The following is a 19,379-nucleotide window of genomic DNA, read 5'->3' on the forward strand; positions in this document are numbered from 1 at the left end:
AGTTGATGCATATTCAAAAATCCTAAAAATATTAGCATTTTTTTAGTTTAAATGGAACTGGTTCAGGCGACTGTTAGCTGGCGTGCCATTCACAGCGATACGGCAACTCCAAACAGCTGACGCTGCCATGCGAATGCTGATATCGTAGCAAAAACACAGGGACGGTGCGAAAGAAGAGGGACTTTATTTTGTTTTCGCCTGGCAATTGAGTAATGGCCGGACTCCTTCACCTGACCAAGCAGTGCAGCATCCACCTACCCGCCCACTTGGGACGCGCGAAATGCTACACACTCGCTAAGGGACCGGGAACACACGTGCAGGCAAGAGTGGTGAGTGCGCGGCTTCTAGACCCATTTCAAGGCCACCTGCCAGACTATCTAGACTAGATTACGATTTCGTAATTACGCGTAAATACGCAATGAATTGGCGGTTTGATTGAGTGGGGCCAGCAAGCGATCGGCGGGGAAAGCAGTCTGCGTGTGCGTTGTTTTGGTCCTTCTCCACTTTCATTCGATCAATCCTGAACTAATGCTCTACGCTATGGCTTATTTCGTTGCAGCAAGCATAGAGTTAGACCAAAACAGCGCACACACAGACTCGGAGGCTCGATCGTGTATTGGGGACAATGGGTCGCACGCAGCGTCGCCGGCATCAGAGGGCCAAGAACTCTGATGAGGGTTCGGGTTCCCTGCACGACCTCTACGTTCATCTGCACTCCGTTGGCTGGCAGAACCACACTCACTTGTCTGCCCAATACTACGAACAGACAGGTCGAGGACTATGCTCTAAACAGGACATCTTTTCCCCGGAGGATGAGCTAATTCGCCTGCCCCTTGCTTGTCTCATAAGCATAGCGACTCTGGAATCTGATGGGCCATTCAAAAGTCTCTTCAACGAGGAGTTATTTGACAAGGACTCCAGAATTTCCTTTCAGGCACTGATAGCCTGTTATATTTTGTACCACAAGCACCTGCAGGAGTGTTCGCTAGGGACTCACTCCTCTACTTACTCTGCATATTTGGACACCCTGCCCAGGTGCTACTCCACTCCGTATTTTTGCTCCATACCCGAGCTACAGTGTCTGCCAGAATCCCTGCTAGAGCGGACCGTGGCTCAGAACCGTCAGATAAGAGGATACTTTGAAATAATTAAAAACATTGTACACAACTGCGATTGCTGTGGGAAGAGCTACGGCCAGGAGATTTGGACACTCGCACACTTTAAGTGGGCCTACTTCAGCGTGAACACCAGAAGCGTTCACCTTAGTTCCCGTTTTCTGAAAAAGCAGAGCAACTACTTTCAGCCCCTTATCAGTGGGGACACCAACTTGGCATTGGCTCCGTTCCTGGATCTTTTTAACCACTCAGATCAAGTGGACATCACAGCAGGGATTGAAGGTCCTGATTACGTCCTAACATTAAAATCTCTACCGTTTTCCAAGACCAAACCATATGATCAATTGTTCATCAGTTACGGTGCTTTGCCCAACTTTAAGCTATTGACAGAATATGGCTTTTGGCTACGAGAAAATCAACACGATTACTTTGAAGTGTCCCTGCTGGACATTGAGCACATGATTAAGCACAACAAGGAGCTATCAACGCAAACCTTTCACCGGAACATCTTTAAATTCATCAGGGAGCACAATCTGAACGATCAAATGTTCGTGCACATCGACGATGGATGCTCTCACAACCTAAGGGTGGTGCTGCACCTGATCTTCAAGCAGCAGGCCTACTTTCCCAACATCCTCAACCAGATTGCCTTTGGAGACGCCGAGCAGTTTCAGGACGTGCAGCCAGAGCTTTCGTGCCTCGTAGAATACAAAATAAAGGAATATGAGATATTTGGTAGAGAGCTGGATAAGCTTCCCAAACTGACGGAAAGTGGTGCAGTAGCACGGTCTTACCTCCAAGAGTGTATCCGTTACCTCGTTGACTTTCAATCGGTGCATCTAGGTGCATAGCAGCTGTCTAGGCTGAGCTTAGAATTTACAACAAGGCATTGAAATGAATAATAGTAGTTATTAAAGAAGAACTACTTAAGTTTATATTGTTTGAGGCCTTTACATTTTTGTAATAAATCACAGAAAACTTTAAACTTTATTTTGTAATGGACCCCTTTCAGCTGTACTCTTCGCTGACTAAGGTTGATGATAAGAACAGCAGCGATGCCAAGCGGAAGAAGATTACCCCGTTTACGCCCACGCCGGGCAGCAAGCTCCTGGGTGGAGTATTCGGCAAGAAGGCCAAAGGTAGGTGCCGTGGCGCAGCATCAGTTACCCAGTGAATAACCAATGCCCGACTACCCTGATTAATACAGCACCCCTGCAGATCCGCAGGCTTTTTATTTAGTACTAGCATCTCACGCTTTTTTTATTGACTAACCAACCCAAAATTAATTTTGTTTTGTGGACCGAGTACGTGCGTCCGTTTGTTACTTTGTTTGTTTGTGCGCTTGTTGTGTTGAGCGCCTGTCTGAATTTGGCTGCATCCAAGTGAATTCAATGCAGGTGGAGCCCCAGCAGCAGCAGCAGCAAAAACAACAACGCTACAGCGGCAGCGACCTTACCGCCCACAACAACAGCAATCACGACTATGTCATGTTCATATAGGGGGCGGCAGCGATGGTGGCTCGGGATTGGGCAAGCTAGACGCTCCGGAGGTCACCTCCAAGGATATGCTGCGTGCCATGATGGCCTACATCTGGCCAAAGGAGGATCCACTGGTGCGAAAGCGGTAAGTTCATCTAACTATGCCTGAGAATACTTTAATATTTATTGTTTTCCAAACTGACAGGGTGGGTATTTCCCTGGGTCTGTTGGCTGGCTCCAAGCTGCTGACCGTCTGTGTGCCCTTCTTGTTTAAAGGAGCTGTGGACACGATGACAACGCTGAACATGGACACTGCCCCGGATGCGGTCCTCTCCGCAGCCACCGCACTGATGTTGGGATGTAGGTTTCTTAGCCTGAGTTCCCTATCATAATAGATCTTAACTCTCTATTTCCCGCAGATGGCATTGCTAGAGCCAGTGCGGCGGGCTTTAATGAGTTGCGGAATGCAGTGTTTGCCAAGGTGGCCCACCACTCGATCCGAAAGATCGCCAGCAACGTGTTCCTGCATCTGCACAACCTGGATCTGGCCTTCCACCTGAACAAACAAACTGGAGCACTGTCAAAGACCATCGATCGAGGATCGAGAGGCATTAACTTTGTGCTCTCCGCCATGGTCTTCAACATTGTACCGACAATCTTTGAGCTGGCCCTCGTGTCCAGTATTCTGGGAGTGAAGTGTGGCCTGGCTTTCGCTGGTGTCAGCATGGGCTGCGTGGGCATATACGCCGCCTACACTCTGAGTGTGACCCAGTGGCGCACCCAGTTCCGTGTCTTCATGAACCAGGCGGAGAACGAGGCCGGCAACAAGGCCGTGGACTCGCTGATCAACTACGAGACGGTGAAGTACTTCAACAACGAAAAGTACGAGGCGGGCTGCTACAACGAGGTGCTGAAGAAGTATGAGGCGGCCAGCTTGAAGACTAGCTCCAGTCTGGCACTGCTCAACTTTGGCCAGAACGCCATCTTTAGCAGCGCACTGAGTCTGATTATGGTACTGGCCGCCAAGGAGATTGCCCAGGGCAACATGACGGTGGGAGATTTGGTGATGGTCAACGCCCTGCTCTTCCAGCTCTCGATCCCCCTTGGTTTTCTGGGCAGTGTTTATCGCGAGGTTCGGCAGGCTTTGCTGGACATGCAGGCCATGTTCACGTTGATGAACGTGGACAGTAGCATTCAGACGGCCGCCAATGCACAGCCCTTGTTTGTGGACACCACTAACTCATCCATTGAGTTCCGCAACGTAAACTTCGAGTACGAACCTGGCAAGCCCATTTTCCGGGACCTGTCCTTCACCATACCCGCCGGTAAAAACGTCGCCATTGTGGGCGGCTCTGGCTCAGGAAAATCGTCGATGGTGCGCCTTCTCTTCCGCTTCTTTGAGCCAAACTCTGGTAAAGTGTTGATCGGTGGCCAGGATATAAGCGCCGTGGACTTGGAGAGCCTGCGCAAGGTTATTGCTGTGGTGCCGCAGGATTCGGTGCTATTCCACAACACCATCGAGCACAATATCCACTACGGCAACCTGTCCAAGTCCCACGCGGAGGTGCAGAATGCTGCCCGCATGGCTGATTTGCATGACTCCATCATGAGCTGGCCAGGACAGTACTCCACTCAGGTCGGCGAACGAGGATTAAAGTTATCTGGTGGCGAGAAGCAGCGCGTTGCCATCGCTAGGGCCATATTAAAGAACACCCCCATTCTGATCTTCGACGAGGCTACAAGCAGTCTGGACTCGATAACTGAACATGTGAGTGTTGGAATCGACTAAGTCAAAGGTATTAACTTCTATAAACTGACGGAATCGGATTTCTTCCCTTTGTAGAACATTCTGCAAGCTCTGACCCGCGCTACCTCAGGACGCACCAGCATTTGCATTGCCCACCGTCTCTCGACGGTCAAGGATGCGGACGAGATTCTGGTGCTCGAGAACGGACGTGTAGGGGAACGTGGCACCCACTCGGAGCTCCTGAGGCAGAATGGCCTGTATGCCCGCCTCTGGGAGACGCAGACGCAGCAGTTCGACCCGAGCCGGGAGATCAATGAAGAGGTGGAAGCGAAGAAGACGCGGGGCGTGGCGTAGACGAGGCTCCTAGCCTATGTATGTGTTTGTTATAATGTTATAACCATCCCCTTCGTTTGGCACTCCCTAGCCACTAAATTCAACGTAGAATCCTCCTGGCCCGTAGATTCGCTATTCATAGGCTTAAAGTATCATTGTGACGTTTGTAAATACAGCTGTAGATATGCGATAAGAGAAATTGGACGGGATGTGGTACAATATGGAACATTTATTATCAGTTTTATCACCCATACATTCGGTTATATCGCTCTGTTCCGGTTTCCAAGGTTTCGTTTCGAGATTCGATTGATTTGAGCGTATCGTTATGTAAATGCAAAATAATGTGATATTATTAAATGCATTTCATTGATATAGACAAAACCAAGAGGATTTGTGTAGATACTTCGAATCGGACCTTCATTTCTTCAATATAAATTGTTATCCTCTTATTTATAGGCAATATAGGTTTTCATTGTGATTGAACAGATTTTATATCGAATCTAGATACGGCTAAAACCGAAATAGAGCCGATGATTAGCCTTCTCCTTCAATCTCCCCCCTTAACGGCCTGCGGAATGGGCACATCGTAAAGCAAGTACAATAGGCAGTTGCCAATGTGGCCCAAAAACTGCTGGTAGTTGGTAACCCTATGCTGGAACTCCTGCCACAGCGGCAGGACAGACCGCTCCTCGATCTCAGGCTGTTCTATCGTGATGCCCTGCTCCAGCATCGTTTTGTTGGTGTATGTGAACAGATACGAAGCTGGCTTCTGGCCAATGGTGGTGACCAAGTGGGTGATGTTGCTCTCCAGACCGATGCTCTTGCCGGCTGTCAGGAAATAGGCATCCGGATCCCGCTCGTTCCTGTACCGAACGTTTCCCTCGAGAATGGTCAGCGTGCAGTTGATGAGGTCCGGCGAGATGAAGTTCGTCAGAGTAAGTCCCGGGAAATCCGCCACGAAAATGACATCGGAGTAGTTGTTCCAGGCCAGCACCTCAGTCTCAATGGTGCGCAGCTTGGGCCGCATGTGGTTCAGCTCGTTCAGCAGTGGCAGCGACCAGGAGGTGCTCTCAAAGGGGGACCACTTGGCGCGGAGAAGATCCTCGCGTGGATCAAAGGAACGTTGCTGGAAGCGTCCGTTCATGGAGCACCAGATGTCGAAGTAGATGGAAATGTTCTTCCCAATATCTGGCTGTTTCTCTCGTATATTCTCCTCGATGCACCTGGCGTACTGCACTGCCATGTCGGCGTACTTCGTCCAGCGATCGTACTCCGTGAAAGCGTATGGATTCAGGTTGTGCACTTGGCGGCTCTCGTTGTCCACCACCTGAATGGATGTCTGAAGCGTGTCGTAGGAGTGCACCATCATGTCCCAGGAGTAACCGTACAGCCCATTCGTCCAGTTGTTATAGCCCTTGGTGATGAAGTGTGAGTAGGGCAGGAAGAGTTGCAGCCCGCAGTAGGCGAGGATGAGACCCGTGCGCAGTCTGGCCAGGATTCCCGGCTTGGAAAGCTCTTCCTCTGGACCTTTTGGATGGACGACCCGTATTTTAGACCAGTTTGTTAGCCTCCTCGGCCAGTCGAAGCTGAAGAAGAGCGGCACTTCGGCCAGGCAAACCCAGGGAAACATGCCTGATGGATAAGCAAAGTTACATAAATATTGATTTGTAGGATTATAGATAGTTAACAGGACACTTTACCTATTACGAACAGTCGGGAGTTCATTAGGTGAAAGCTAAGCATGAATGGAGTGACCAGTAGGCGCGTTTTCTCCAGGGTCATGAAAAAAGCAATGGACACGTCGAAGAAGGCGGTGAACCAATGCACGATGAGCAGGTCTATCAGCTCCGGATCAATCACTTGCCGGAACGGGGCAAAGACCCAGTGGTGGCTCAGATTGGACATCGCGTATCCGGATAGCCACTCCAGCGAGAATTTCTTCAGACCTGCGTACATGTACAGGACGAAGAACTGGAATTTGATTAAGAAGTAGTTCCAGTAGGGAATACAGCGACTCTTTCGGGGATTCAGCCAGCTGTCCAGGGAGCTGAAAGGTGGAAACAGCTCGTTTATTTTGAAATAGGGAATTTAAATGGCATTCAAACCAGTAGGACTCCGCTTGGGTGAAGAGCAGCAATGTTCCCGCCAGACCGAATAGATAGCTGTGGTTATTCCACGTCGGCTTGTCCAGCAGAAAGATGTACCAGTAGGGTATCAGAAAGGCCAGGCAGCAGGTCCTGAATCGATAGCCCAGCATGATGCCCCAGGCGCCCAGCCACATGCACAGATAGACGCAGCCCATCAGCGGATAGGCCAATGCCCGCATCCCGTTGAACAGTGGAAAGTGGCAGTGGAGCGGCTCCTGAAACCGCATGTCCAGCTGGCCGCCACCCCGCTCCTCTGCAATGTCAATCAGCATGGCTGCTCCATAGAGCATGCGAAAGATGCCCAGGGCTGCTCCATCTACCGGTCTGTGAAGCCAGCTGGTAAAGTGAGCCAGGCTGGTGAAGTGGCTCAGATCGTGACCGAGGCAATCTCGAAAGAGTTGGTTTAGGGGAAGGAAGGACTTCTTGGCACTCTTGTGATTTACATCTGTGCGGGATTCTTCCGACGACCTAGGTGTGTCTTTTTGCGGATTAGGGTCCTCTGTGGCACTGGGTTTCGTGGGCAGCTTTCGCTTGGAGTTGGCCATTCTGCTGAATCTTGAATCTGTAAAGAAAGCAAAAGAACACGTCCTTTGCAAGTAGAGTAAACTTAATACTGATAGATCGACGTAGCTGCCCATAGATGACCCAAAGATCAATCCGCTCCAATCGTGTTTGGTATTTAAGTTTTGTAGAATTTATTGAAAAAGTTGACATAAATACATGCATGCATATGGTTGTATACTAAATATATAATATATGTGTTTTACATTTCGTTTGCTGACTCTTGCGTAAATATCTACGGTTCTGTTCGGATCGCTGGCGGGGAGCCCACGGAAAATATTGCTGTCGGATCGGTGTAAAAAAATAGATCAATTACGAAATGTACATCCATTATACTCGGTCAGTGAGTTACTATTGCAACGGATTTGCCCAGCTTCGTTTCCTCTAGTTTCGTCTCTAGTCCTGTCCGTGTGGAACGTGTGTGGTAACTGTGGTAACTGCCATCCGGGCCGGACATCCCAACTGGGAGCGCCGGCCGTCGAAAACGCAAATGCATATATACTTTCAATCTGAATCTGAATGGGTCTAGCTGCTGGCCAGTGTCCTGTGCAGTGGTTCGCAAAATGTCCAAACGTCTTTGGGAACAGGAACAAGCTTTGAAAATGCCTCAAACTACATACATATACGAATACAATATAAGCCGTCGTCTGCTTGAATATAGTTTTTGATATTGGTTACGGTTAAGTACTTAATGTGATTGGTAGTCGCACACGCGTCGTAGTAGAATCTCCGTCGGTCTGGTCGATCCGCAGGATCCCCAGACCCCGGAAGTCAGTTGGAAAATGAAGATGAAGGGGGAACCTCGGTGCCTGGGTTGAATGGGTTGAATGGTTAAACGGTAAATGGTTTAAATACGCGCCTGAATAACCGCTTTCGGTATGTGTGTGTGTGTGTCTCTTTAAGTACATTTAGTTGGTTTGCTTAGTTTTCTCGTTTTGTTTTCGGTTTAGTTTAATTTAAGTACGACAGTAATGCATAAATGACTAATATTTTTTGCTTCACATCTATTTTACTTGTGAGTTTGCCATTAAAATACTTTTGGTTTTCTTTATCGATTTCATTTCGTTATTTACGCAACGCTAAAACATTTTAAAATGCATTTTCAAAGTTAATTCAATAAATATGCTCTTGGTTTTCCATTAGATAGGTTCTGTAAGCTTTTAAAGATCTAGACAATGTTTTCGAGTGTCGAAAATTAGCATACAATGGGGGCACATAGTTGCTCCTCCGTCTGCTGCTCCATCAATCAGCCCAAGTCGGCGCACTCGGGGAATCCGCGGTGTGCTGCAGTCCGTATAGCAACCCTTGTTTGCCAGGCCGCGATGCAGTTCCTCCTCTTCCTCCTCCTCCAGCTGCTGCTCGTAATCATTCATCCGCTCCCTGCGCAGGCGCACTCTCTCCCTTGGGTACCTGCTCTCCAGCTGCTCATCCTCCTCATCCTACTCAGCCTGTCCTGTGCTCCTGCTTCACCCTCGCCCGGTCACCGCTCTCCCGGCTGCCGGGCCCGTCCCTCTAGAGGCGATTCTGGTTGAGCTGGGAGCGCGGAGTGAAGGGACTGACCATCACGCCGCTGGGCCAGATGGCCTCGTTGAAGAGCTCGTTGAAGCGGTAGTCCGGAATGGAGATCTTGAACTTGCAGTACGACAACTGCGACAGGTTGGCATCGTTCTTCACCAGCTTGGTGCACTTGACCAGGTTCTTGTTGATCTTCAGCTCCTCGGCCAGGTGATCGATCACGTCCTCCTCGCTGGTGTTCGTGGCGAACTTGCCCACCTGCACCCAGCGCCCGTAGTCGCAGACCACCTGCAGTCGGTCGGAGTTGCAATTGTTCCCTACCACGATGAGGTTGTTCTGCTGCGGATGCTTCTTGCCGTCCAGTCCGCCACCCAGGCCACCGCCACCCACGCCGGCGGCCGAGGCGCCCAATGCCTGAAGCGGCTGGTTGCCAAACTGGAAGTACTGCTGGTACATACGGCCCTGGATCTGGTTGACCCCGTTGCACACCTTATTGACCTTTTCCTCGATGGTGTGCAGCTTGGCCGCGAAGGCGCGCGGCGACTGGTTCTTGCACTCGTCGCAGTGGAAGGATATCATCGGGTTCTTCTGGACCGCCTCGAAGACCGCGTCGTCGATGTTGACGCACGTGCGATGGAACCTCCTCCGGCAGTCCTCAGCGCTGCACCCGATGCTCGTGGCGGCCGCCTCCTTGGCGGCGATCGATTTTTTGCACTTTGGGCAGTTGTTGTTGTCGGCCATGGTGACTTTGGTTGGTTGATTGGTTGGTTGGCTGGTTAGTTGGTTGGTGACTATCGATTCCGATTCTGAATCCGAACCCGAGTCTGATTCAAGCAGGCGGAAAAAGAGAATTCGAACTTTCAGGAAAAAACACACGCACACTGTGGAGTCACACAGTGGGTATATACACTACGGCCACAGCAACAACGGCAACAACAGCAGCAGCAGCAATAACAACAAGCGAGAAATTCGAGCGAAAGTCGCCTCCCCTCCGCTCCACCCTCTCTCACTCTTCTTCCTGTGTCTGCGTCCGTGTGTGTGTGTGTGGCGAGTGCTGTGTGTGTGTGTGCGGGAAGAGTGCTGAAATCGGGAAAGAGAAAACACGCAGACGACCGAAAATTGACAACCGCACGCTCCGAAGTTTGCAGACTGACTGTGCGCGAGCCGCCGATTGCGCTTCCGAATTCGAGACCAGGTCCGATTCGGATTCGATATAGAAGTCGGAATCGGATACACTCGGCACACCGTGCAATCCCAACACCACATGCAACCCCCGATAAAGCTGGCACGCCAGGGGTGGCTTTAACCACTATTCTCGCCATATGATTGACCAGCCGCCGACCCGACTGGCAACCAGTTTTGTTCTCGCCAGCACCCACCCCCAGTGCCACTCGATTGGGGCTCCTCTGCACGACAGTGTTGGAAATAGGGGTAAATGCAGTATGCTGCAGTGTGTTCAGTGGAAGGATAAAAAACACCGTTACACCAGTGATTTTAAGGTTATATGTTTTTATACCTTCTATATTTAATTGGCCTGACATTATAGGATATGTCAGTATAAGCTTTTAATTGTAGTATGCCATCGCTTTTATGTTGTATAATTAGAAATCACATATTCTAAAGATTTGTATTGTATAAGATAGATTGTCCTTGAATGTGGAATTAGAATTCCAAAATAATACTACATTTACTTTCAATACTACCATGCGTTTAAACTTCGAAATAGCAATAACTTTACTTATAGTACAAATCGTACGAAGAGCACTACTTACTTTGTGTTGTTATGGCCAATTAAAGCGGAAATGGGGTCAGCTTCAAATACAAGTCGTTATAACAAATCCCCGGCTTACAGTCACTTCTGCTCCGCTCACAATCGCTTTTCAAGGCAATTAATCAAATTCACACCCGTAATTTGCTGCACTTGGGGCAGTAATTGGGGCCGTTATCCTGCTCCCTGCAGCGCGCCAGTGCCAGCGCCGAGTGCAACTGGCAACAGTTGGCCGTTTCCCGGATGAACTCTCACCTGCGGACACAGCGACTGGGAAAAGGGAATCGCGAGCAACACAGTCCGCCAACTGAGGCTGTGCGCACGAGCTGCGTGGTATTTATACGCCACTCTGCTCCACTCGGAGATGTGTCCCTTCTGCTTTTCCTTTCCCTAATCCCTGGTGCCGCAGAGGGGATGATGGCCAAGTGATGTGGGCGGAAGTGGGGGTGTTTGCGCATGTCCTTGCCGGGAAATGGCAACGAAGTTGATAACAATAAACAAGTGAATTTCCGTTGACTGCGAGTTGCGACCTCAGAGTTACCAGGAATGCAGGGACTTACAATTATACATTTTCCAATTCCACTTTGAATATGTAAGCACATATGAAGTTACATACGGGTAGAACTCGTAATTTAAATCTATAAAATTTGTAGAGCACCAACTGATTGAATGGAAACCAATATACCCCTGGGAAATAGTTGGGAGGTGTGAGAATGGCCGGAAAATGCAAATAAAATTTGCAGGTGCTGCGGCAGCAGCTGTTATTGTTTGCCATCCGCCGCCAGGATTTGCCTGGCGGACACCTGCGGTAATTGGGTTTCATTAAGTGCTGGTTGCCGGGCGGCTTTGGTCTTGTTCCGTCGCAGGGGCCACCGGTCCCTTTGTGGAGTCTTGTTAGCGCCGCTCCAATTTCGCGTCGCCTGCATTGTCAATAGATTTTAATCAGGTGTGGCAAGTGAGTGTGTGTGCTAAACAGGCGCCTGGTGCTCCACCACTTGGCTGACTTAAGCGTAGGCTCCCCACCGCAGACGGGCTTCTATTTTCATTACCCTGTTTGCACGCTGTCTGCGCCCCAATTGGTATTTATGTACGCAGCCCAAGTGCGCAGTTTAGTGCCCTGGATAGTATGCTACACTTTTGGTGCGCTCCTATTTTTAGACAAGCGCATCCTTTGTCGCCCAATTTGGGAGTTAATCAGGTTCACGAGCTTGGAGAACATGTCAGCGCTGGGAAATTTCCATTAAATTAATATTTAAAACAATGAAGTTATTGCCTTAATTCAAATACCCACCTACTTCAATCAATATGCTTACCCACCTTTAGAAAACAATTTGGTTTTGTTTTTATTTATTTATTTAAATAATTATGTATTTTCGGGGTGCAATTAATCATTAAATTAATTAGTAATATTATTGTTTATATACGGTTCATATATATATACTCTCATTAGCCGTCTGTTGCTTTCGGGGATTCCTATAGAGTTTTTCTTTGTTTTGTGTGTCCCCGTCTTGGTAGACGGGAATTACTGCGGAATTACTCCGCCGCCCAAAGGACTCCGGAAAATCGCAATGCGATGCCGGGAGCTCCAGTGGGCTCTCCGTACTCAGGGGCTTCATGGGTGTTTCTGTGTATACAATTGTTTTCTTTTCGGGTCTGCTTAAAATCCAAACATAAATCGAAACTCTTCTAAACATTTGTCATTGGTTATTACATACATATATTGATTTATATCTGTTAATGGTTATATGCATGTGAAGTGCCTGGGTGAGTTGAGATGGACATTGACGAGATTGATTCTAATAAGCTTTAAGGGCGACATATTGTACACGCTACGAATATTGCTAAAAATACCTGCATTCGGATTTGGAATTGGATTTCGATTCGTTTTCCCCATTAATCTTTGGTTTTTCTCTAATTAATTTCGATTTTGTTCGTGCCCCAATGCGTTGGTTGGTAGGCAAAGCACTTTGGGCAGGCGCTTGTAGAATCAATTAGTTAATCCACTAAACGTAGTGTATGCAGTATCTTCGGAACAAGTTGGGTACAATATTTGCTGAGAGCTGTGGCTCTCTGAATCTGAATCTGAATCTGACTCCGATCCTGAATCTGACTCCGATCCTGATTGGCTATCGGCTGTGATGGGGGCAATGGTTTCGGGTGGAGTGTGTGAGATCTAGATATCATATCGTTACATACACGTACATATATATGCTCTAAGTACCGCCTCGTCTATTACTCGTAACATTGAAATATACAAACATATATGTATGCCTCGTCGAGCTAACTAAGTCCTGTGGATAACCAACGTATTTTGTGTCTAGCGCTTAATTTAATCGTTGAACTGTCTGGATTCCGCTTTCAATCGAACCCTTCGAGCTATTCTCAAACACAACAGTAATGATAGCGCACGTAAACAAAACGCAGCAAATGAATCGCTTGTATATTTTCACTAGACTTTGGGTTTATCAGCTTTTGCTGCTGGCTTCATTTGTTTGTTTGTTTTTTTCCAGCCGACTTCGCTTGCTGTTTTTGTATAAGTAAACTTGCTTGAAAACATTTAACTGCGTTTTCTCTGGCGGCCCGTCGATTCAAATTCATCTTTTTGGATTATACATTTCGAATATCATATTTGCGTAACTTTACTTAGGAACAAAGCTTAGATTTCATTTCTTTGGTTTCGCGTCTGTTCCGAAATAGTTATGATTCTGTTGGTTTTGTCTAGTCGATTTGCTAAGGAAACTGAGTTCAAAGAGCTGCGAACATCGGGAAGCGACCGCCTGTCCTCCTGCTTCCACTGGCGCTCCTTGTTGCCAGTGCAGCGCAGAGATGCTAGTTCCGTATAGTAGTACAGGTAGTACAGGGTAGTGGTTGGAGTCACTCGTAATATTCAAGTTCCATATATTTGTATTTGTATTTAGATTGTATTTATATTTATAATTATATATACCGTTTTATGCATGAAATAATGTAACCATAAACAAATTAGCAACAACTTCAAATTGTCCGGAGCGTCTGCATTAGATTTAGTATTAATATTATGACGTAAGTTACTTAAAACCTCTCACACCAACTCGTGCACATCGTCCAAGTGGATATTATTATTGAGTTCCATTGCAATTCTCGAGATTTTCTAGTTTAACTGAGTTTTCCTTTCTTGGTTTTCTTTTGTCTTCTCTGCTTTGTTTTCGCCCGCTGGAGGAGCACACTAATCGAGAAACTTTCGTCCTGGCAGCGGGACTGCTTACACGCCGCCGTGGTCGCCAGCTCCTGCCGATCCTCCTGCTCCTGCTTCGTCTCCTGCTCCTGCCCCATCCACCAGCGATGACTGTCCTCCGGCTGGCTGCTGCGGAGGCGGCGGCGGTGGCTGCATGTACTGTGGGGGGTACTGGTACTGTGGCGGCTGCTCCCCGCCTATGAGTCCAAGTTTATCTGTTTCAAAGTGATGCAAGAATTAGTAGGGCACGACATGGGATGGCTCTTTGCGCTCTTTAGCCAATCTCAGACAACGATACACGAGTATACGCCAAAAATATTACACTTCAAGGCCTAAAAGCTCACTCATGACGGAATATAGCAAGTGGACATGGGATGTGGACAGTGGGTGGGGGCGGACAGCAGGGACAACTGCATCGAACAGGTAGGGATATATATATACATATATATTTATGTACATTTAGGCAGTCACTGGAAGCTGTCTTCTTTTGAGCCTCCCGAACAGAAGTCCTCTCGCTTTTGGTGCAATAAACTTAGGCCAATTCCAAAACACATACAACATTGAATTGTAAAAATCAAATAATAAGGCACTAATCACATATAGACATCGATTAACTCACATACATGCGGCTAAAGCTGGCGGTAAACGATGAGACACCGTTTACAGCCAGCCGAAATAATATAAAACCAAGGGAACAGCGGAAACGGAAGTGGGAGCACGAACGGAAACGGAAGTAAGAAGAAGCGCAGGTGTCAAATTACTGGGTATGATTATTTGCATTGATATGTTGCCGTTTTTTCGTTTGCTTACAGTGTATCGATTAGATCGATTTTATCAATGGTACAAAGAAAGTGTGAAATGTTTTCTTTTCGATTTTGATTAATTTTGACTATGGTTCTACGGATGCGTCTTGGTGGTTAATCGATGGCTGATTAGTTTGGTTGGTTGGTTGATTGGTTGGTTGGTTGGTTGAATGTTGGTTTTCAAGAGAGATCGTGAGCGTTCTATTGTCCAGTCGCCACTTCATCCGACGGACTCTGTGGGTGGTCGGTCAATTTCTCGGCCAATGGTTTCTCGAGTGTCGGTGGTTCAGATTTTAGATTTTGTGTATGGTGGTGTGGTTGTAGTTGTTGTTCTTGTTGTTGTAGTAGTTGTGGTGGTGGTGGTGGTGCTGAACCAGGTGCAGTTGCCGATGCCGGAGCCACCTGCTGCTGCAAGGCAGGAGGCTGCGGAGCAGCATTATCATCCGACATGTACGGTTCTACGAGAAATTTTTCGGTGAGTTCATGTTTTTGTTTAATTCAAATTTGTTCGATTTGTTTCAAAGCGAGCTGATAAAGTTGGTAACAATAAAGTATAAATATAGATACGGTTTCGAGTGATGTAAAACAAAGGATTTATCAACGGGTGCACCTAGCAATAAACGTGGCGTATGAGTAATAAATAAAAGATTGCTATCGCTGTTTACCTCACATACAAAGTATTATATTGGGTAAATTGATTTGCTTATGGTTAATAAGATTGTACAAAGCTGAAGCTTTCTGTGTATTTATTCTTCGTCTTTCTCTGTAATTGTTCAAAAATATGGTTCGGTGTTGAGAGTGTGTCAAATCAAGGTGAAAACATTTAAAGAACTTAGGTAAAACAAGTAGAATGGCAGTACTTTATGCTTTTGCTGTGGTTCAGTGGCACAAGAAAGGCTGGCTTTTCCAATCCGAAGGCCGTTGCGCTTGCGTGGAGGCTTAGTAACGAGTAACGAGTTGCGTGGTGGCTTAGTATCGAGTAACGAGTTTCGAGAAGGGACTACTTTTACTGGGAAGTGGGTTCGAGTTTTGTATTTTACACAGGACATGGCACAGTCGTGTGTCTGTGGCTGTGGTGCTGCTGCCAATATCAGAACGAAACAAACGAAAAACGGATACGGATACGGATACGGATACGGATACTGTTAACGAAACACTGAACAAACCACAAACTTTACGATTACGGCTTACGGGAGTTAGAACTAGCTAGCTAGAACGTAAGGTCCTACGTATAAGGCTAACGGGCACCATCGAATATCGGTCCACTTCCACCAGGTCGGCTTCTGGCCGGGATCCTTCCATCGTCGTCCAGACCCTCAGCCGCAACCCACATGGACGGAGCTGGCGGATCCGATACTCGGCGTGATCTCAACTTGATTACTGGTGGTTAGGCAACGGAACGAAACGAAACAACACAGGACACGACTTTCAGTGGGCATCAAATGAAATCTTTACCGAACCTGTGCGTATGCTCGTATGGAACCAGATGATGTTGGGCTCGGGCATACATAGTACAATACAAATACTCGCATATGTATGCCACTTAGCATTTAGTTATTGATCTAGTGGTGGCTGAAGCGCATGACATGATATGATCGATCGATCTATAGTTATGGGAATTTCGCAAGGCATCTAGGTCGAATCGGTTGAGCGAACGGTCAGTTGGACTGTGAGTTCGCAGCTCTACTCATAGAAGTTGTGAATGAGTTGAACTTGGTTTCGGTTTTGGTTTCGATTTGGATTTCGATTGGTTCTTATTGGGTTGATTGATTGGCTTTTGATTTGGTTTCGATTTGCATTGCATTGCGGCTAAGAACTAGTTTCTTACGGATTAGATAGTTAGCAATCTACATAAAGTTACCTAGAGAAAAAAAGTGGCGGAATTAAGAACGCAATTTAGATTCGGTGTGTAGATAAACGAAAGCGATTCGGGCCAACGAAATCAGCGCTAAATAAAGGCGAACTCAAAAGACAAACACAACTGGGTAACTGGGTGATCTTGAAAGTATCCTCGGTTCTGTGTGTGCGTGGTGGTCCAGTTGTGTGGTGTGGTGTGGCTTGGGTCAGGGTCAGTTTCTCTGGGGTATGTGTGTCCCAGAAATGAGTGCACCAAGTTCGCCCAGGATCTGTGAACTTACTTGCAATAATGCCCACGACAACAAGGCCAATCACGCCCATGATGATCATCATCTGTGCAGAGAAAACTAAGATTGAAGTTCGGTCCCACAAGGTAACTGCCATCGTCGCACTTACCTTCAAGTTCTGGAGCCAGAATTTCCTCTTGAGCTTGCCCGCCTGCTGCTCGAACTGCGAGGCACCCTGCTGCAAGGCATCGGCACGGTCGTCCAGCTCCGACAGCTTGCTGTCGCGCTCCAGCACCTTCTCCACGTTCGTGCGCATGATGTCCACGACCTGGTCGGGGATTCAGGGATGCAGTGGTTAATGGAATGGCTGATCTGTGATCGACTTTCAGTCCCGGAACTCACCTCATCGACCTGCGCCTGCGTCTGCTGCAGACGCTTCTGTGCCGCAATCTGCTGCGGATTGTGTGGTCCGCCCACAATCTCACCATCGCCGCCCTCTCCGGCCGGGGCTCCGGCATTGGGTGGTGCATCGCCAGCTGGTGCAGCGTCCGCCCTGCGAAGGAGGTCGTCATTAGTCATCGGAAGCGAGAACAAGAATAGCTCGGGCCAAGACTAATCAACTCCCAACGGGGGCTCTCGCATTAAATACAGTACTTAGATTACACAAAGAGTGGGTGTGGGTGGGTGGTTACGAACGACTATGGTTTCTAGCTTTAATCGAAACATCTCCAAGATACGTGTGGGCTACGGACAGTGCTGGAGTATAGTTCTAGCCAGCTACCCCTTAACTTGGGGACACACTTACTGTTCCTTGTTCTTGTCTTTCTTGCCCATCTCAGACCCCCAAAAACTTTGACCTTTAACTCGGCTTCTGGGCTCTGCGGGGCCAAACGAAGGGAAATTGTTAATTTTAAATAAAATAATTATAATAGTTGAAGCTACTTATGCTGGACTAGTTTGTATGGTTTCTAAGTGATGCATAAGTGATACATATTTTTTAGTGACACAAACAATAGAGTATCGAAGTATAATCATAGATTTATTGGTTATTGTTGTTCCCAAAATCTTTGTATCAAACCGTATTTTCCTTTCCCACGACAAAGAAAAGGAAATCAATATCTGACCCCAACCCCTACGACCGGCGACAATTGGTTTTTCTACGTGGAGGGAATATTTTTGGATTTCTCAACTTTCCCCGGCTTTTATTTATAAGCAAAATCCATTTTATATGGAATCACAGAGCATTATCAACAACTTGTATGTGTGTATAAGACGAGCTTTTCTTTTGATCATGACACATATCTTATGTTTGGTTCCAAGGCACCAAATTATAGGTGCAACTTAGTTTGCATGTCCTGACTCACGGGTGCGAATCGTGTTTTTATTGATTTTGCGGTGTGAGAGACTTGGCCATGTGATGCCACAACGTCATCGCCAAGTGAATCATGCCTAGTGAACCGAAATGGCAGCTGCAGCTGGCCCGTGTTCCTTTTACGGATTTTACGGTCGCGAGCACTGAAATGAAGGACCCATGCTGCGTATACTTAATGCGGCTATCATACGAGCATTTCCTCTGTGACGGCGAATAGCAGGGCGGGGAATCAAAACCCCCATTCCCCGCCGGAAAACAAATCAATAACGTCCATCCACTTACATGGCTCTGGTGGCTGTGTGGTTGCTTCTGTGGTTGGCTGGTGGTGCTCTGGTGGCCTCAGCGAATTCGGCTGGCGATGATTAGGATGAAGGTACTCTATGCACTGTGCACTTGGCCTCTTTCACTGTCTTCCACTGGCGCAGGTCGGGATGTGGGATGGTCAGTGGGCGGTGGTGGCGTTGGTGGTGGTGTAGGTGGTGGGTGGTGGTGCAGCTGAACTCTGTTTCGTTGTTTTTGTTCTAGAGGGTTGCGCTCTCAGTGCCGCCTCTCTCTCTCTCTGTCGCTCTTCCGCCAGAGCTTTTTCGCCCCGTCGTCAATGAAAATTCACTCCACTCCACGGGGGGATTGGCTGGATCTGGATGATGTGTATGTGTGCGGGTAACACTTGCCACGACAGCCTTTCGCAGGAATTTTCTGGCTCAGCGCTGGAACTGCTGCTGAATAGAGTGCGAAAATAGTTGCAACTATTTTTAGTACATCGGTTAATGCTTGAAATGGGCTGCTATGGAATTCTAATTGGGACGTAAGAGGGCTATTTGGGTGGCAGCAACACGCCCAGCCAAGAGGCATGTCCTTCCTCATTTCCGTTGCATACCCCCAGGGACACCTAAGCTGTCTTCAAACTGCAAAACGTTTTAAAAATAATTTCAAGTGCAACGTGGGCTCAGTAAGAAAAATCAATGAAATTCTGCACGACAAGGGTTTTCGCTGACTTTGGTTGACATTTCGCTTGATCTTCGTATTCCTAATCAATCAGTTTTAGCACTCTTGATCAGAATCACTTTACTTTTGCTCGGGCAGCTTCAGTTTACAAAAACCAGGCTTAAATAATATTTTAGGGATTTTTTAACGCAGCACAAGGAAAATTTTCACTTACGACGTTTTTGGCCAACTGCGAAAACTTGCAGCTTTCCTAACTGTTATGTGTATTTGGGGAAAAAGCTGCCTGGATGGCCAGCA

The 19,379-nt window shown here is 47.5% G+C and overlaps 5 protein-coding genes across 11 annotated transcripts; 2 read left to right on the plus strand and 3 right to left on the minus strand.

Moving 5' to 3' along the window:
• Positions 1 to 192: 192 nt before the first annotated feature.
• On the plus strand, positions 193 to 4,872 carry LOC6610355 (ATP-binding cassette sub-family B member 7, mitochondrial). 2 transcript variants are annotated; one of them, XM_002034905.2, is made up of 6 exons: positions 193 to 329; positions 2,128 to 2,254; positions 2,513 to 2,738; positions 2,799 to 2,953; positions 3,013 to 4,361; positions 4,437 to 4,872. In XM_002034905.2, exons 1-6 carry the CDS (start codon positions 213 to 215, stop codon positions 4,692 to 4,694), a joined length of 2,232 nt encoding a protein of 743 aa, XP_002034941.1. In that variant the 5' UTR covers positions 193 to 212; the 3' UTR covers positions 4,695 to 4,872. The 2 variants fall into 2 exon arrangements, with proteins under 2 accessions (XP_002034941.1, XP_032573525.1); XM_032717634.1 differs by having other exon boundaries at positions 2,615 to 2,738.
• On the plus strand, positions 237 to 2,100 carry LOC116800929 (SET domain-containing protein 4). Its single transcript, XM_032717636.1, has 2 exons — positions 237 to 329; positions 560 to 2,100. The coding sequence occupies exon 2, from the start codon at positions 626 to 628 to the stop codon at positions 1,964 to 1,966; it is 1,341 nt and encodes a 446-aa protein (XP_032573527.1). The 5' UTR covers positions 237 to 329; positions 560 to 625; the 3' UTR covers positions 1,967 to 2,100.
• A 10-nt stretch (positions 4,873 to 4,882) lies between the features above and the next one.
• LOC6610356 (vitamin K-dependent gamma-carboxylase) lies at positions 4,883 to 10,948 on the minus strand. 2 transcript variants are annotated; one of them, XM_032717635.1, is made up of 4 exons: positions 10,669 to 10,948; positions 6,779 to 7,382; positions 6,374 to 6,720; positions 4,883 to 6,305 (listed from the first exon to the last, which is right to left on the minus strand). In XM_032717635.1, exons 2-4 carry the CDS (start codon positions 7,363 to 7,365, stop codon positions 5,221 to 5,223), a joined length of 2,019 nt encoding a protein of 672 aa, XP_032573526.1. In that variant the 5' UTR covers positions 7,366 to 7,382; positions 10,669 to 10,948; the 3' UTR covers positions 4,883 to 5,220. The 2 variants fall into 2 exon arrangements, with proteins under 2 accessions (XP_032573526.1, XP_002034942.2); XM_002034906.2 differs by lacking the exon at positions 10,669 to 10,948 and having other exon boundaries at positions 6,779 to 7,477.
• LOC6610357 lies at positions 7,492 to 10,057 on the minus strand. The gene has a single exon (XM_032717638.1). It carries the CDS (start codon positions 9,635 to 9,637, stop codon positions 8,894 to 8,896), a length of 744 nt encoding a protein of 247 aa, XP_032573529.1. The 5' UTR covers positions 9,638 to 10,057; the 3' UTR covers positions 7,492 to 8,893.
• Positions 10,949 to 13,012: 2,064 nt separating the features above from the next.
• LOC6610358 (vesicle-associated membrane protein 2) lies at positions 13,013 to 19,376 on the minus strand. 5 transcript variants are annotated; one of them, XR_004361643.1, is made up of 8 exons: positions 19,297 to 19,372; positions 18,420 to 18,853; positions 17,571 to 17,643; positions 17,168 to 17,318; positions 16,935 to 17,093; positions 16,820 to 16,871; positions 15,347 to 15,444; positions 14,006 to 14,093 (listed from the first exon to the last, which is right to left on the minus strand). XR_004361643.1 is itself a non-coding variant. In XM_032717239.1 (7 exons), the coding sequence occupies exons 3-7, from the start codon at positions 17,597 to 17,599 to the stop codon at positions 13,906 to 13,908; spliced, it is 579 nt and encodes a 192-aa protein (XP_032573130.1). In that variant the 5' UTR covers positions 17,600 to 17,643; positions 18,420 to 18,853; positions 19,297 to 19,368; the 3' UTR covers positions 13,013 to 13,905. The 5 variants fall into 5 exon arrangements, 1 of the variants encoding a protein (XP_032573130.1); XR_004361641.1 differs by lacking the exon at positions 15,347 to 15,444 and adding an exon at positions 14,689 to 15,139 and having other exon boundaries at positions 14,008 to 14,093; positions 19,297 to 19,376; XR_004361644.1 differs by lacking the exon at positions 15,347 to 15,444 and adding an exon at positions 16,142 to 16,542 and having other exon boundaries at positions 14,008 to 14,093.
• Between the last annotated feature and the right edge of the window lie 3 nt (positions 19,377 to 19,379).

The sequence above is a fragment of the Drosophila sechellia genome, chromosome 3L (genome assembly GCF_004382195.2).
Source record: "Drosophila sechellia strain sech25 chromosome 3L, ASM438219v1, whole genome shotgun sequence".
Lineage (NCBI taxonomy): Eukaryota > Metazoa > Arthropoda > Insecta > Diptera > Drosophilidae > Drosophila > Drosophila sechellia.